We start from the raw sequence: 18,102 nt of genomic DNA, 5'->3' as shown, positions 1-18,102 counted from the left end.
GAATATAATCTATGACCACAGAAAGGATGTCGAGGTAAGAAATATGATGACCAAGATAAAAATAATGTGACTACAGAATACCCTCCGTGGGTGATAAGCGATGTCGGGGAGTAAAGAGCGCCGACGGCGGTAAGTACTCAGACATCGGAATAAAATCTATGTCGCATTTATATGATGAAATCGTTTATTTCATATAAAAATCGCAATTAATGCAAAAAAAGGCATGCCTGTGCAAAAAATAGATATATGCAATCACGTTCGCTTCACGCAACCCGGATGTTGTTAGCAGTCTTATCGATCCGTCATTGTTATTTGCGACGAAGCGAGACGCTCCAATTAGCGAGTCGGCAAGATAAAAGGATGTAACGGGAAGGGATATCACCCAAAATGAATGGGAAAAGGGGGGTCGTCGGGTTGCGTCGGCTCTCGTCGCTCCCCGTCTGGAATCAGACCCGGATCTTGATATTCCGTCGCGACGAGTAGCGACGCATAAGGGATTTTTGATGACGTGCCTTAGTTGACTTTGTAGTAATAATGATGATTGTGATGATGATGATAATTATACATGTATGAGGCAACATTTATAGCGCTTAATACAGGTTTCTTCACACTGCACACTATTACCCTGGCTGTTGCACGGCTACCCTGATTGGTGCTCAAGCATGCAAGAAATTCCCTCCAAGTGGGTTCCCATACACCTTGGTGGAGAGTGGCATATTATGTAGATATATGCCTTGCCGAAGGATGCAAGTGCTGTGATGAGATTTGAACCTCGGACATTATGGTTCAAAGTCCAGAGACTTATCCACTCAGCCACAACGCCTTTGAAGAGTTTCAAATTAAAAGAACATTCCTGCTGACAAGGGTGGAGAGTGGCAAATGTAGATAAATGCCTTGCCAAAGGACGCAAGTGCTGTGGCGGGATTTGAACCTCGGACATTATGGTTCAAAGTCCAGAGACTTATCCACTCAGCCACAACACATTTGAAGAGTTTCATAAGAAAATTCCTGCTGACAAGGGTGGAGAGTGGCAAATGTAGATAAATGCCTTGCCAAAGGACGCAGGTGCTGTGGTGGGATTTGAACCTCGGACATAATGGTTCAAAGTCCAGAGACTTATCCACTCAGCCACAAAACATTTGAAGATTTTCAAGAGAAAATTCCTGCTGACAAGGGTTAATAGAAGGAGTGTTTCAACTAACTCTAAAGATGGTTGGTACTCAGTTGTCATGTCATGATTATTACAACTTGAATAAAAGATATAATGAAGAGAGAGGAGACCCTTAGAACAAACAAAGCTTTTCAAAGGCCTGGTCACACCGCCCGAGCGTTGTTGGAGCAGTCGTGGAGCAGTAGGGAGAGAGGGTCGAATTTCACTAACAAAATTTGGGGAAAAATCGAAAAAAAAAAAACAATCGAAATAAAAAATGGTGAAGGTTAGCGAGCGGTGATGATTTTTTTCTCTCCGCTCCACAACCGCTCCAACAACGCTTGGGCGGTGTGACCAGACCTTTAGTTGCTGCCACCTAGCTCCAGTGAAAGCAAACATGTTTTGTATGGCTCTGGTAGGAGGAGGAGGAGGGCAGATTAAAAGGTTTTGCATCATCTAATCCTCACCAATGGATGAGATACAGTAGTGCTAAAATTTTTTTTTTTTTATTATGTGTTTTATTGGTATTCAAAATCACATATAATCACAATATTTACAGGTAATTGGAAATGATTTGAAACAGTTCAAAAGCAGTAAAATCACAAAACAGAGAAAAATAAATGAAAAAAAAAAAAATAGTGAACCCCACCAGAAAATTAACATATTCAAAAGTGTTCATAGTATGCCATCTTTTAGAAGTTTAATTGTAAAGTCAGGTGATATGACATTCCATGCAATATAGTTTGTTTCTCTGGCTTGTCGGACATTGTAGCATTGTTGTCTACATTCAACACTCAGCATGAAGGAGTGCATTATCTATTGGGCTTCACTAATATTGGCACCACTGTAATATACTACATACTACTGCTAAAACTGATCATATATTAAAATATGTTTGTTTTGTTTAAACAGGCCACAGATGAAGCCCTATATGAATTATACTCTGTAGTGCTTCACAGTGGTAGTACACATGGAGGTCATTATCATGCATATATTAGAGATGTGGACAACCTTGGAACATGGTCCGAACCGGTAAGTCTGAGGTTTTTACTCACATTATTTATCAAAGCCATTTGAAGTGTTGTTAAATCCCCTCACAACGCCTGTCACTTTTTCAGTTCATTATAAGATTGTGTATGCCCTGACACAATTAAGATGGGAAGAATAAGAAATGACATGAATCAAAATTTTAGTATTGTTTCTTTTTTTTCTTGTTTAAAATAACATTTACCTCTAAAACATGGAATGGGTTGAATATTCCATGATAATAATTATAATGATGATAATAGTTTTCAACATGCCAAAACCACTTAAACAGAAAACTACATGTAGTGCTCAGTGCACATTTGTGAGAATCTGCTTGATCCAATGTTGTAATGGTGATCTGGTGATAAGGATAGTAAATGTATATTGTCAAGGCACCACGTTTCTATTCACTTTGCACGATCACGCTCAATGTACATTGTACATTTGTAAGAATGTTGGTATTTAATAGTCTGATGATGATGAAGAAGATTATGTTGAGAATAATCACATGTTCAAGGTGTCAAATTCTTTTGAACTATTTTCAAATGCTTCAAGTGCCCTAATATGGTACACAAAGGTCCAAAGCTACATTGCTTCAATAATTTGCCACCTTTCTTCCACAGCGTAATGAGCTTATACAGCTAACCCCTGACACAGGAAGTGAAAAGGATGACATCATCGATATGAAATCACCACAGCAGTGTCTTACAGCACTCCTTAGGAAGCATGGCGGACCCGAACATGTGTTGACTGTTGAAAGACTGTGCCAGGTACAGTAATGCCATTAGTGGTAGTGATGATGATGATGGTGATGATGATGATGGTGATGGTGATGATGATGATGATGGCAGGGCTCCACACTAACCCATTTTTTCTACTGGTCCAACCTATTCATGTCGGACCAGTAGATACCACCTAAAATCTACTGGTCCCAAAAAATAAAGAAAACATTAAAAAAAGGCGCAAGTTTATTTTTCTAGCCTTCGTTACCCCCCCCCCCCAATAAAATGAAGGAATGAAGGACAAAAAGAAAGCAAGACAGAAACAAAGAACTTCAAGAACAAAAGAAAGAAAGAAAGGAAGGAAGGAAGGAAAAGAAAAGAATAAGAGAAAGGAAGGAAGGAAGAACTGAGAGAGGAAAAGAAAGAAAAAAAAAGGAAGGAAGAAAAAAAAGAAAAGTAAAGAAAGGATAGATGTGAAGGAAGGAAAAAAAGAAAGAACTAAAGGAAAGGAAGGAAGGAAGGAATAAAGAAGGAGCAAAAATAAGAAAGAAAGAAACAAAGAAAGAAAGAGAAAGAAAGAAAGAAAAGAAAAGAAAAGAAAAAAGAAATGAAGGAAAGAAATGAAGCAAGCAATACAGAAAGAAAGAACAAATCCAGAAAGTAGTAAAGGAAAGAAAGAAGAAGCAATAAAAAAGAAAGGGTTAAAGGAGAGATGGAAAGAAGGACAAAAGAAAGGAAGAAAAAAAGAGAGGAAGGAAGGATTGAAAGAAGGAAGAAATAAAGGAAGGTAAAATGATAGATAGAAGGAAAGAAATAAAGGAAGGAAGGAAAGAAGCAAGCAAAATAAAAAAAAGAAAAGGTAAAAGAATAGATGAAAGGAAGAAAAAAAAGAGAGACTGAGAGACAAAGAAAGAAAGAAATGAAAAAAGGTAAATAAATGATGGATGGAAGGAAGAAAGAAACAAAGAAAGTATATAATGAAGAATGAAGGAAAGAAAAGGGTAAAAGGAAGGAAGAAGAGAAGAGACGAATATAGGATGGATGGACTCAAGAATTAAAGAAAGAAAAATATCAAAAAGAAACAAAGAAAGAAAGAAAGGAAGGAAGGAAGGAATAAAGAAAGAAAGAAAGACAAAGAAAGAAAGAAAGAAAGAAGGGAGGGAGGGAGGGAGGAAGGGAGGAAGAAGGAAGGAAGGAAGGAAGGAAGGAAGGAAGGAAGGAAGGAAGGAAGGAAGGAAAGAAAGAAAGAAAGAAAGAGAAAAAAAGAAATAGAAAAAAATATTTTTTAAAAGGGAGGGAGGGAGGGAGGAAGGGAGGGAGGAAGGAAGGAAGGAAGGAAGGAAGGAAGGAAAGAAAAATATTTTTTAAAAGGATAGAAAGAATGAAAGAACGAATAAAAGAAAACAGATTAAGGAAAATAAAAAAGAAATACAGGAACAAAAAAATGAAAGAAGAGAGGGAAAAACAAAGAAAGATTGAAAAGAAGGAAAGAAAGATAGGAAGAAAACAGAGGAAGAAAGCTAAAACTATCATCATAAATAATTTATCAATTTCTTTTTGGCTCAATTAAAATAGCTTCGAAAGAAAGTCAGAAACCAAGTGTATCAACACACACATAAATGCATATGTGGGGCTAATATGTATTCATACGATATCACCCGAAAACCCGATCTGTTTGAACCAAACAGAAGTGAAAATTTATCCTTTTACTGCTTACAAATGACAGAGTTACTCCAATTTTTAGGAAATATGGACATTATAAGAGCCTTTCATGAGTATGAACCATGAATTTTTGACAGTTCTGTGAGAGATTTCTGCAAGAGTTTAGCCAAGCTTTGTTCGCGCAGCCAGTAGAGAATTTACCACGTGGATTGTGTGGCTGGCTACATGTACACTGTATCTACTCTAGTAGCAATTACGTGTGATTCATTCTGTGTGTGAATGACAGAATTTATCGGAGGGAAATGGTTTGCAGTGAATTTGACCATTTCTGGAAAAGTTATTGGCCCAACATTGGTTTTTATTACTGGTCATGTCGGACCCTTAAAATCTTGCTATTTTTGGAAAATTACTGGCCCGACAAGGATATTTTTTACTGGTCATGTCGGACCAGTAAATCTTCCTATTTCTGAAAATCTACCGGCCCAACAGCGATTTTTACTGGTCTGGGACCGTCGGACTGCCGCTAGTGTCGAGCCCTGATGATGGTGATGATGATGATGATAATGATGTTGATGATGATGATGGTAATGATGATGATGATGATGATAATGCTGATGTTGCTGCTGCTCTGCTGATGATGATGATGGTGATGATGCTGATGATGATGACGATGATGATGGTGGTGATGTTGATGATGATGATGATGATGATATGAATGTTAATGGTAATAATGAGAAGAATAAAAGAAAGGAGATGAAAGGCAAGAAGGAGCAAGAAGAGGAGGAAGAAAAAAAATGTAAAGGAAAAGGAGGATGAGAAGAAAAAGTACAAAGAGAAGAGGCATACTGGATCTGAGCATGCATGAACAATTGGACGACTTTCCAGGTATAGTATGTCTTCAATAGTTGTGATGATGATGATGATGGTGATAAACATATGATGATGAACACAGTATTCACAACATCAATAATAGTAATAATGATAATGAGGAGAAGAAAAGTAGTCTCTGATTTTGCCCTAATTATCAATGTCGCATTTTCGCAGTGTGAAAACAGTCCCTTTGAAAAAGTGGTCGTATCTCTTGAACCAATCACCCTATAACTGTTGATCGACCATTTTTCCTGTGTATGGAATGCTCATTGGCTTTTATTGAAAGTGTTCAAATTAATTGTGGTAATTTCCTGTATTGCTACATGTACGTGTACTTCATACCCTATTGCTGTGTGCCATTTCATTCAGGTTCTAAACGAGGAAACAGGAGTTTCATGGAATAAGCGTTTCAAGAGACAGTATGGAACCTTGACTAAGGTAGGTCTCAATGATTTATCTTTATTGTAAAATAGAATTGGCAAGTTATTGATGTAGGAGATGTTCACCTGTGCTGCCTATAATTTCAATTGAAAAATTTGCACATCATATTGCATTTGCCTTAATACATATAAAGCATCTGTCACATTGTTTTGTATAGATTTATTAGAATTCCTTCAAATGATTCAGTCAGTTAATATATATATATATATATTTATATATCTATATCATTGACAATAATACCTGGTTCTTATGAAATGCAAAACAAAATCCAGGTTTTCTATTTCAAATCAAAGTATGTACATGTATGTCCTGCGTCATGATCTGGTTGAGACACATGGCCCATCATAAAATTACACAATTTCCCATCTTCTTACCCTAATTGTGTATGAAGCCAGGTTTACCATCCCATTTCTCTTCCATTATCAGTATCTTTGAAAGCTCCCTATGTTATGAAATTGTAGGGTTTGTATGTTCTTGCATCCTTTCAATCCGAATTCCAGCAGTTATTAAAAAGAATACAATAATTTTTTCTGAGGTCTGCACAGACAAAACTCCTGTGAAACTTGCTGTCCTGTATCTCTCTCATTATATGTATTTTACACAACTGGATTGCTTCATTTCAATTCAATGTCCGTCAGTTCCTAAAAAAGTACAATGACCTCTTTGAGCTGAACACGGCAGGCACCCTCGTGCATCTAGTAGATCCCATGAAAGGAAAGGCATCCAACCCCGACCAGACTCCCTCCAACTCGCCCAGAGAGGGCGCCAGAACGGCAACAGTTTCAGAAGAGAGCAGGCGGGAAAACCAGGACCAAAGTAATAAGGAGAAGGCTATTGCAAGGTAAGTTAAAGTGATATGTTTTGTATTATAAACAATTGCTTCTGAATGCTGCAGTCATAGTTGTGAAAATGAATCCAGACAGATCAAAACTAGTATGTTATTTGTCACTAGCCACCACTAAACCAGCAATAAGTTGCCAATGAAGGTTCTTTTTAAATTGCTAAATCAGTGATTTAAATGGTAATTGCAGTGATTGGGTGACTAAAATGCAGTAATTTCAATCGCTAAATCAGTGATTTGGTCTTCAAAAGGCAAAAATGAGCATATAAGGGTAACTGTTCATATTGTCAGAATTTGAAGTTGTAAAGTTAAATAAAATAAGAGATACAAGAATTACTTTGACACAAGTTTTTTTTAAACTGCTTTGAAGTAAAAAAAAATTGCACAGTGCTCACATCTCATGCTTGAGTGACTTCCTAACTTCTAACCTTATTTTCTCCTTATTTTTTGAAGCTCTCACTTTATAGTTACTTCTGCATTCAGTTAAGTACATGTGTGGGTTATTGTTGATGAATTTCAACAAGTTATATTATTTAGCACCTTAGGATATGTTTTTCAACTTCAATAAAAATCTTTTTTGGGGCGGCTGGTCACATTTGGTGTCGGTTTCGTTGATGTGACCGTACCATCTCTGATGGTCTGTTGGTTCCATGACATTTCCTTCAAACACCTACACCAGGTCTAACAACGAACTAAAAGGCGAATGAAACCTTTGGACAAGTAGGCTTATGCCGAAACAGAAAGTCAAAGGAACAGATCAATGAAAGTTTGAGAAAAATCAGACAAATAATGAGAAAGTTTTGAGCATTTGAATATTGCAATCACTAATGCTGTGGTGTTCCCCTCGTTGGCAATGCGACAAGGATGTGTGATGTCACATGTGAACAACTTTTCCTTTGATGGACTATGAAATACCCTCAAAATGTCTCTTTTTGCTTTTTCTTATGGTGATACGAAATCTTTATTCATGATGCATTCTGTGAAAATCTGTATTACATGCCCTCCAATAGAAAGAACTGATAGATGTGAAAAAAGAGGCAATTGAAGTGAAATATTATACTAAAGTAATGGGGAGAGTTGTTCACAAGTGACATCACACATCTATGTCATATTGCCAATTTGAGGATCTCCACAGCATTAGTGATCGCAATATTCAAATGCTTATTACTTTCTCATTATTTGTCATTATTTGTCTTTATTTGTATTTATCTCAAACTTTTATTGATCTGTTTCTTTGATTTTTCTGTTTTGACGCAAGCTATCTTGTTCTTTAGGTTTCATTCTCCTTTAAAATTCAAAATCTCCCATAGCTGGTTTGTAAAAAAATGGTACTCAACTTAACCAAGTTTTTTTCTTTTCCTCACAGAGTTACCGCAAAGATCCCCGAACCAGGCCAGTGTTGGTATGACTTCAACGATTCCTCAGTGGAGCCCATCAGAGAGAGCGCCCTCTATAGGCAATTTCAAGGAAGGGAGAGTGCCTATATGCTGCTTTATAGAAGAAAGACTATGACTCGTCCAAGCCAAGGTAGGTGGTCGCGTTGACGCTCTCCATGTACAAATCCTGGGTTTTGATTAGCTGAGAAGCACTATTACCATGGAAGTTGTCGTTGATGAGTCACATGAAACTGATCTGAGGAAACCTGGAAAGCATTCCATGATGTATCTTGTCAATGACTGTCAATTATGGTAAAGCTGATTTAACCTTAACCAGCTAATCACTTCCCCAAACTAAGATTGCCACTTTCTTAAAGATTTCAGAACCTTCATAATAACACACTTCTTTCATAGGACATGGCTTTAATTACCCTGGCTTTATACCTGCAGCCTTTTGCATTGCAGAAGCATTTCAAGGAAAAATATTCAAGACAGGTATCCCTGTACCTCACCTGAGTTGAGTGCAGTACAATGTGGATCAATTTCTTGCAGAAGGAAACCCATGACTGGGATTGGAACCCTCAACCCTCTGTTTCAAAGTTAGAAGACTCATCCACTGGCCGCAATGCTCCATGTATTTGCAATAGAGATGAGTTATTGTAAAATATCAGTGTTTTATCTTAAAGTTTGTCTTTATTTCAGCATACAACAATCCATATCATCAGATGCCTGCATGGCTAATGGCTGAACTGGAAACGGCCAATCAGGAGCTTGAAAAACAAAGGTATTTTTCTTGCCCCTTCTAGGATATTGAATCTTATCTGCAGTTTTGGTTAATCCCCTAAATACATCTATCGCTTTTCTAATTCATAACTAGATTATATGAATATGTGTGTCCTAAGAAAGTCATGATGTGAAATATATAACATATTAAAAGTGTGTTTATTGGACAAATTTACAGATTGTACATAAAATTACATGATAATGTCTTTTTAATCTGGTGCCTGATCAAAATAAGATATCTGCACATTTTTGTCTGGTTTATATTACCTTCTCAATCAAGTATAGAGGGGCTGAACTTTTCAGAATATAATCTTTGTAGTTGTTGATATTCAGTTACTAAATTTGTAATGTACATGTAAGTGCTCAAAGTTCTGTTTTTAATTGAAAATGTAAAGTTATGGAAAGAATGCGGCACTAGATACCAAATTTGAATTCAAACGGCTCAAATAATGCTGAATTTCAATTATCACCACTTGAAAAAATATTCAATGAGCAGTGTAGACAACGATTATCTATGATTTAAAACCCAGTTTTGTCATACACCGTTTCTATAATTCAGGGAAGAATACGATAAAGCCATCAACTCAGTTGAACTCAGCATACTCCTGGCCACTGACTGTGTCTGGGCACGAGGAGCACTGCAGCTTGCAGCTGACAAAGAACCTGTCAAGATTACTCTTGACCGCAGGAAAACAGTGACACATCTCATGGAACTCATCAAAGAAAAAGTAAGGATTACTTTGACAGTCTCATGATTGGTGCAGAAATATGTGTAAAGGACACCCGCACCCCTTAAGACCTGACTGGTCTACAACTGGCTTGCGACTGAGTGAGGGAGATGTGATGTCACAGCGCTTGTCAGCTTGAGAGTCGCAGACAAGTCAGAGACAAGTCGCAAGGAAAATCGCAAAGAAATCCTTATGACTTATCCCAATCTCAATCCAACTTCCAGTCCATCAGACAGCAGAGTTGCACAACGCGTATATGATAAATAATGTGCAACCACAGTAGTAAGCACATTTTCTCAGTTGCTATGGCAAAAAGCAAAAAGCGCATGCGTGAGTCGCAGACAGCATGTAGTCGGATCGCAGGGTGTGTGGTGTGGAGGCTTATGACTACATTGCGATTCATCTCTTCTCACTCGGTCGCAAGCCAGTCGTGTCCTAAGGTGTGCGGTGGCCTTTACTCAATTCAATCAATTTCTTATTGAACCGTGAAGGCCAACATATCAAAAAACTGCATACTGTAGAACACCGATGCTTTTGGTGATGCTGGATGAAGTAGAACCAGGGCAAAGTCGGCCCGGAATGCTCCAAATTCCCAGGAAGACTGAACATGAACTCCTGGAACACTCGCATGGTCCAATGTAAACTGTATTGCAATGTCAAAATGTGGGTTGGTGAGCTAAGATATGAGCCCAGATTTATGTCTTTATTTTACCCTGAGCAGGGCATATGAATGGTCACGACATTGAAATGTACACTCAGTTACACAAATTATGTGGAGCATCTGTTGCATTCCTTATTCAAATTCTAAGTTCAGGCTTGAGTTTCATTATAATGTATAGCTATCAAGCAATCTTCACTTTTAATTTATTTTGTTACCATTTAAGAAGGTGTGATGCTAAACTTAAAACAGCTTTATTAACCCTAAATCTCCCGGGGTATTTTGATTCTTGTCGTTCCCGGGGGGGGGCCATTATGGCCCCCCCTTAAGATCTCGGCCGCCGATCGCGCGAGCGACGCAAAAATTTGCACGCTGGTAGTGTGCGATGTAATCTACAAGGCTGTATGGTAAAATTTTCCAAAATAATGAGATTTTATTTTATATGAATTATGCTAATTTATGCATAAATCATACTTTTTGCTCTAATTCACTAAATAAAGCTCCTAGAATGCTAATTTTTGGTAAAAATTTTTCTTTGTCGCATTCTGAACAATCGTAATTCAAAAAAACTTTGGCTTGGAAATAAATTTCTTATGTATTTTATTGTTTTATTAATTTCTTATGTATTTCTTTGTTTTTTTTTACTTTTTGTTTTTTATTGTTTTTTCAATGGAAATTGTTCCAGACATAATTCTGATCATAAACAAGGCAAAATTAATTAAGTTTAATCAGTAAAAGTAGAAATAATGATACATTTATGAATTTTGGCTAAATACGCAATTTGCATTGGATTTGTACATGAAATCACGTTTATGAGCAATTTTGGGTCTGACATGCACTTGCATAATGTCGTAACCGCGTACCCGGGCGTCACAACTTTGGTCTCAAAATTTGCGCGAGACTTGAATGTAAAAAGTCAGTGAGCTGCGAGGTGAAAAAATTTCGCGCAGCAGATATATCGCGAAAATTGTTGAGGGGGGCCATTATGGCCCCCCCCCCGGGAGAATTAGGGTTAAAAAACAGTACAATGTTCTGCTCTGAAAATCGAGATTAAATTCTGAGGTATTGTTAGCTAGCATGCAGGATTAAAAAAAAAAGCATGCAAGTAAGTAAATTGTTACAGAAAGATTATACATGTATAGGGTTCTGATAGTTTGATGATAAATGTTGGATGACCTTTTGGAAATGTTTGATTGACTTTTTTGTGTGTGTGTTTGTATTTTTATTTGTATTGTATAGGTGCCTGAGAATAACAATGAGTGCCTTCATGTTGCCAAAATGCTTCCATCAGGATTTCATTTGTATGATTCTTTAACAGGTAAGTTACATGTGTAGATATATTTTAATTTATGGTTGTGTGGTCTATTGGTTAGAGCATGGGACTCTGACATTGTGAGGTTGTGAGTTTGAATCCTTGATCAGTCATTATTTCCACTTTACCCTCCCCCCCCCCCCCCCCCCCCCCCCCCCCCCCCCCCCCCCCCCCCCCCCCCCCCCCCGTTTCCAAAGGCGTGAGAATGATTTGTGTCGTCTATAACGTCAGCCACTGTGACTGATTAAACTTAGATGTAAAATGTGTGCTATGTAATCGGTAGAATACCAGCTGGGCATTGGTGCGGCAGAAAGCTGCTTTGCAAAGTTCCTACAGGAGTAACTTTAACATAAACAGAATGACATTGTACTATTTACAATTATTTTTCTTTTGAGTTTCACATAATATAAAACTAGTGATCAATCACAAGGAGCACTGGCCACTCGATTAATAGTAGCATTTGCAAGTGATCAAGTAATCAGAGGCATTGTATGAAGTTTGCAATTAATTACATGCATATCTTCTTGTACCAAGATCCCAATATTTGTACATGATAGTATTTTCTTTTTAAATATAAGACATAGTTTCTACGTAGCAGTTCACTATTACACTTGGCCAAAATCTACTTGGTTGTTGAAAATGTATGTTTTTGTAATGTTTATGATGATGTCATAGACTTCTCTCTCTCTCTCTCTCTCTCTCTCCATTACAGACACCCCAGATAAGAGCCTTCAAGATTGTTATGTAACTGATCAAAGCTTTGTATTTCTTTGGGATGGCAAACAGGTAAGAAGATTGTAGTGTACTTCAAAATTCTTTGCACAACCCTTTTATGATATTGCTAGTCAAAGAATGCCAAAGAAACATTATTATGAAAGCATGAAAGATATTATAAGATGAATCGACCTATTGATTTTTTTTTATGTGGGAAAGGTCATGATGTGTTTCATGTAAATACTATAAGATTTGTTCTTTAAAGAAAAAATTGATGAATATATTTGTTTTAAAAAGCATATATGAGGACAGGTTAGAAAGTAATCAGATTCACATTTTGGTTCCCAAACTTATTAGACAGCAAAGGAATAAGAAGACGTAGGTAATGCATTTTTTCTTCATGAGTGCCTTGATTGATTTTGACAGGTTGGTGGGAATTCCATCCTGGTTGGCCCAAACAGCGAGCCAATTCTGCTCATTCTAACCTTCAAGCCTGCACCACCCACCAACACCCCTAACCGATCAACGCCACCATCCTCCCACCCTTCCACTGAACCAATATCCACCCAAGGCACCCCTACCGAGCTCCACCATGGGTTCCCTAAAGACGCCTGGGTATCAGAGCTGCGGTGCATGGTGTCAGATCTCGTAGGTGTCCCGAAGCAGCGGCTGAAGCTGAGTAGGGTGCAGTCGGTACCGGTGGTGGTGTCTTCGGATGATGATGGCAGGACGCTCACCCAGCTAGGGTTCTCCGATGAAGATAAGCTGGTGGTCGAATCAACGGGCAAGGACAGGTAAGGATTTAGTTGGTATACATTTTGTACTGAATCCTTTTTTTATTTGATGAAAAGTAATCATGATTAATGATACTTCTATAAAGACATTATTGCAATTCCATAAAGTATATAAATCAAACCTTCAATCTGTAGGACCTGACTGAAGTGATATGTGGAAGGCTATTCCACAAAGTAGGACATGTATGAAGGACCTTTCCCCCAAAACTTTGTAATTTTCAGAATTAAATTGAAATTGACAAGGAAAAGAATTTTATTAGAATCATAAATAAGAACAATACATTTATTAAAAAAAGGATGAGTATAAGACAGAGAAATCTGTGATGCAAATTATAATGATGAAAATGCCAATGATAATCACTGGAAGTTAATGATGATGGTGGCAATGATAATAGTTGTATTGGGGATGATCATGGCAGAGAGTGCAAAAACTCCAATAATACCAATGATTTTGGCCATCTTTAAAGGCTGGAATGTTTTGTGCACCAATTATCTCCATTCTTAATGGTAAGGCACGTCATCAAAAATCCCCTATGCGTCGCTACCCGTCGCGACGCAAAAACAGGATGTAAATTCAATGCCCCGTCGCCCCTCGTCGCTTCCCGTCGAAGTCCGTCTGCTTTTTATTCAGCTGAGGCAGTTTATTGATTGGTTTCGGGACGCCCTGCGACGGCCCAATTAACGCCCTTAATCCAATACATCGCAACCCGGATGTGAGCCTCGATCTCGCTTCAACTGTACTATTTTTTCTGATCGGGAAGACGGCTTGTCGTGCGTGCGCAATAGTTCCATTCTGATCGCTTCTGCACGAATCTTTTCTTGATTTATGTATTTCCTTCCTTCTCAATTTGTTTTTATATCAACAAGTGCTTTTCCCTTTCTGACTTTGTTGGAAAGTTAACGATTATTTTGAAAAACGGTGTTCGACAGCTTTAATTCGATCGAACATCGAATTTTGAAGGCGGAGAAAATTGGGTCAATTTTTTTGCTCCGGCGTCGTCGCGTCGATGCGGCTATGCACGCATGAGCTGCATGCATATGCACTGACGGTATGCGCTGGCCGGGTGAGCGTTGCACAAGCAGATGACAGAGCAAAGTTCTTTTGTATTTTCCATGATAACAAAACACAAAAAAGGCCGGGGACCAATGTAGAATTCTTCCCGAATTCTTCTCAAAATATCTCCAACAATTATATTTGCAGATGACATATAAGTTTAAAATGAAACAATATTTAAGACATGAATCACGCAGAGTCGATCCGAAAGATTTTACTCACTCACGAAACAACAGGCGTGCTTGTCAGCGCCAGCAAACAAGTGCAAACAGCGGAGAGCGCTGTAACTTGCCTGAGATTGTGTAGTTGGATCCAAAATGTGCTCCAAATAAATTGATGGGAATAAATATGTAATCTTCTGTGGATGGTCATTTGGATTGCTATTCAATGTTGATATAAAGATTGTGAGGAAAGATTGTGGATATGAGTTATGACGATGTTCGAGAATTAATCCTGATAATGACAATCCATTTTTTTTAAACAAGAGCATGCGATCGAAATAAATATGAATGTCTCGGATCGAGCCCTAAATTCATCAGTTATAATTACGATTTAATAAGATTTTATGGTCATACTAAGAATATTGACGATGTCATGCAGCAAAGTATGTTATGTTCATATGGAAGAATTAATACTGGCATGTTTTTTTTTATTGACGACGTCAGCAGAGTTTGTTATGTTCATATGGCAGAATTATTTTCATTCCATCTCTGGACGTCTCTTAATTCCGAGCTCCGAGAAAAGAAGCAAAATGCGCATGCGTGTTCGATGACGTATGGCATATTTCCATTCAAGAAATCAGAGCCCAAAGTTGGGCACAAACTAGCTTCAAATCGATGGGGGGAAAATATCAAAAGCAATTTTCTCTGTTTTGTCATGTAAAATGTTATTATTTGGTGATATTACGATTTTGAAAAGAGTTTCTGCATGGAGACAATGTTCGAGAATCAATCATGACGTGATAATCATTTTTTTCAGGTGCACTCAAGTCGATCGTCATATGATGTCCTCCATTGAAAATTGAAACGAAATACAAACGTTTCACCAGGGTGACCAGATTTCTCAAAATGAAATACGGGACAATCGACAAACAATGATACGCGTAGAAGGCTACACAGTGTTAGACTTGTGAAAAAATATAAAGAATTGGAAGGAAAGGTGAACGAAAGAATGAAGGAGAGAAAGAAAAGAAATGAATTGAGAGGAAAGAAAAAATGAAGGGGGATTAAATGAAGGAAAAATAAAAGAAAGTTAGTATAAAAAAAAGGTTTCCGTCAAATTATTGTTAAATATTACGATTAAATAATCTTCTATGGTCATGATATTAATATTGTTCTTGAGAGCAAGATTTATTTCACGTTGATCGCGTCAATTTCCCGCCATTTTCTGGTTTGATTAAAGAACAGTACTGCGCATGCACGATCGATGGCGATGACCATTAATATTCATGAATTCATCTGCATGAATTATCTCGGCACGAGCAGACGAGTAAGACTCTAAATATGATCGAAATAAACTTCAAAGTAATGATGAATAGCTATAGGCAGGCATAATTACACAATCGGTTTCATTTTGGGGGGAAACAAATCAAGTATTGAGTAGTAGTCAAGTTGGACATTACTGATATTTTGATGATTGATTGTTGTGAACCAAACGAATCGGCCGAAGTATTTTTTTTTCGATCCACCGATTTTGCAAACTCAGGCTTACAAATAATACTTCTTCCGAGATAGTAAGCGTGTGTTCTGCCAGGTATATGAAAGTAATTTGACATCACAAGCAACTCGAACGAACTTTAATAACGGTAATGTCAAAGCGATCGGGCATTAATTTGGGATGGTGATTGCATCTACTGCATTTTAGTTAAAAAGTTTCCAGACTTTGTTTAAAAGTTACGTAAATCGTATTTTACACAGGATAGTAGAGAATTCATTCTGCCAGGCAAAGCAACCTGAACGATTTTTAATAAATGTCCGAACGATCGGACATTAATTTGGGATGATGATTGAGTCTATTCCATTGTAGTATTGTTCCGACTTTGTTGGAAAGCTACGTAAATCATATTTTATACAGGATAGTAGAGAATTCATTCTGCCAGGTCTAGCAATTTGAACTATTTTTAATAAATGACTGAACGATCGGGCATTTATTTGGGGGTGATGATTGCGTCTACTCAAATATAGAATAGCTTTCCGACTTTGTTGGAAAGCTATACGTAAATCATATTTTATACATGATAGTATAGAATTAATTCTGCCAGGTCAAGCAATTAGAACCATTTTTAATTAATGACCGAACGATCGGGCATTACTTTGGGATGATCATTGCGTCTACTCCATTATAGTATAGCTTTCCGACTTTCAAAAGCTACGTAAATGATATTTTATACGTACAGGATAGTATAGAATTCATTGGCGGCGGGGCAGAAGATTATCTTTTGTGTTGGGGGGGGGGGACGGCTATTGTTGCGTCCCCCCAAACACAAAAGATAATCCTCTGCTCCGCCACCTATGACCTTGAACATACCTTGTCAGGTAAATACCTTGTAGTAGTAGATAATTCATTCTGCCAGGTATAAGTAGTTTCATATCGCTATAGCAACCTGAACGATTTTCAAGAAATGTCCGACGATCGGGTATCGATTTGGGGGTGATGATTGCGTCTATACTCCTTTCCGACTTTATTGGAAAGTTACGTAAATCATATCTTATGCGGGATAGTAGAGAATTCATTCTGCCAGGTATACGAAAGTACTTTCATATCGCTATAGCAACTGGAACGATTTTCAATAAATGTCTAATAAATCGGGCATTATTTGGGATGATAATTGAGTCTTCCATTTAGTATAGCTTTCCGACTTTGTTGGAAAGTTAGGTAAAATGTTATGAAATTATATTAAACATACACAGTGGACAGTATGTTGCCATTCATTTTAAGTGTGTTGAGATGTATTTTGGCACGCACAAGCATCACACATTACCCCTACCAGCCATTGACAATATATATATAATTTTGTTGAATCATTATAAAGGAAACATTACTTGCATAATATATATTAACACCCAATTTCACGTAAGATGTTTATGTCAGTTTTGGAATATAATTTATAGCTTTGGCAAAGAAAAGGGTATTTTTTTTATTATGCAATTATATGATTTTATAATTTTTTATGTATATTTATTTTATTTCATCTTTGTATTTCAATGTTTTATTAACAATGGAAATTATTACAGACTATTCAGCGGCTAAAATCAACCCTAATTCAATTACGCAGACCAATTAGAATGAGAATTGAACCCATTCTGGTTTGTACTACATAAGCATGTTCTCAAGTCTTTACCGGGCTGAGAATATATCAATTTAAATAGAGTAAAATTCACAAAGTAAAATGCTGAAAATTTCATCAAAATTGGATAACAAATAACGAAAATAAAGTTATTGAATTTTAAAATTTAGAAATATCCTGTGAAAAGAGTTATATGCACATCGTCATTAATATTCATATTCGAGTCTATCAGTGGACGATTTAATTAAGGAGTGGGTGGGTGGTTTGGTAATAAAATACATGTTAGTTCTATATAGATTTTGAACATGTTCGTAATAAAGCCATGCCTTTACGGAGCTTTCCGGCTTCTATTCACGAGAGTATCAATCAAGTTGCGGTGGGGGACAGTAGCGGACCGTGACCCGGAGGAGACAAAGCATTGGGGGGGGGGGCACTTCATTGTCTGTGAACAATGCTGTGCCCCCCGTGCTTTGTCTCCTCCGGATCACGGTCCGCCACTGGGTGGGGATAACGGACTATCAAAGAATATCTGTCGTCTTTACGTGATGAATGGAATGGCAATACCAAGGGATCGTGCATAATGTTCATTAAAACATGCCTTTGCGGAGCTTACCTGTTTCTATTCACGGGAGTAAGCGAGTTGGGGTGGGGATTACAGATTATCAAAGAATGTCGTCTTCGTGCG

The 18,102-nt window shown here is 37.5% G+C and overlaps 1 protein-coding gene across 1 annotated transcript in view; it reads left to right on the top strand.

Moving 5' to 3' along the window:
* Window positions 1-18,102, top strand: part of LOC121426040 (ubiquitin carboxyl-terminal hydrolase 40-like) — a 48,419-nt gene that overhangs the window by 9,671 nt on the left and 20,646 nt on the right. Inside the window, exons 3-12 of the mRNA XM_041622172.1 lie at window positions 2,063-2,182; window positions 2,800-2,946; window positions 5,800-5,868; window positions 6,510-6,712; window positions 8,079-8,239; window positions 8,791-8,872; window positions 9,431-9,599; window positions 11,497-11,575; window positions 12,282-12,355; window positions 12,710-13,077. Coding sequence (XP_041478106.1) covers window positions 2,063-2,182; window positions 2,800-2,946; window positions 5,800-5,868; window positions 6,510-6,712; window positions 8,079-8,239; window positions 8,791-8,872; window positions 9,431-9,599; window positions 11,497-11,575; window positions 12,282-12,355; window positions 12,710-13,077 — 1,472 coding nt within the window. The remainder of the gene's footprint in view (window positions 1-2,062; window positions 2,183-2,799; window positions 2,947-5,799; window positions 5,869-6,509; window positions 6,713-8,078; window positions 8,240-8,790; window positions 8,873-9,430; window positions 9,600-11,496; window positions 11,576-12,281; window positions 12,356-12,709; window positions 13,078-18,102) is intronic.

Source organism: Lytechinus variegatus, chromosome 13 (genome assembly GCF_018143015.1).
Source record: "Lytechinus variegatus isolate NC3 chromosome 13, Lvar_3.0, whole genome shotgun sequence".
Classification (NCBI taxonomy): domain Eukaryota; kingdom Metazoa; phylum Echinodermata; class Echinoidea; order Temnopleuroida; family Toxopneustidae; genus Lytechinus; species Lytechinus variegatus.
This window is presented reverse-complemented; position numbering and strand designations above follow the sequence as displayed.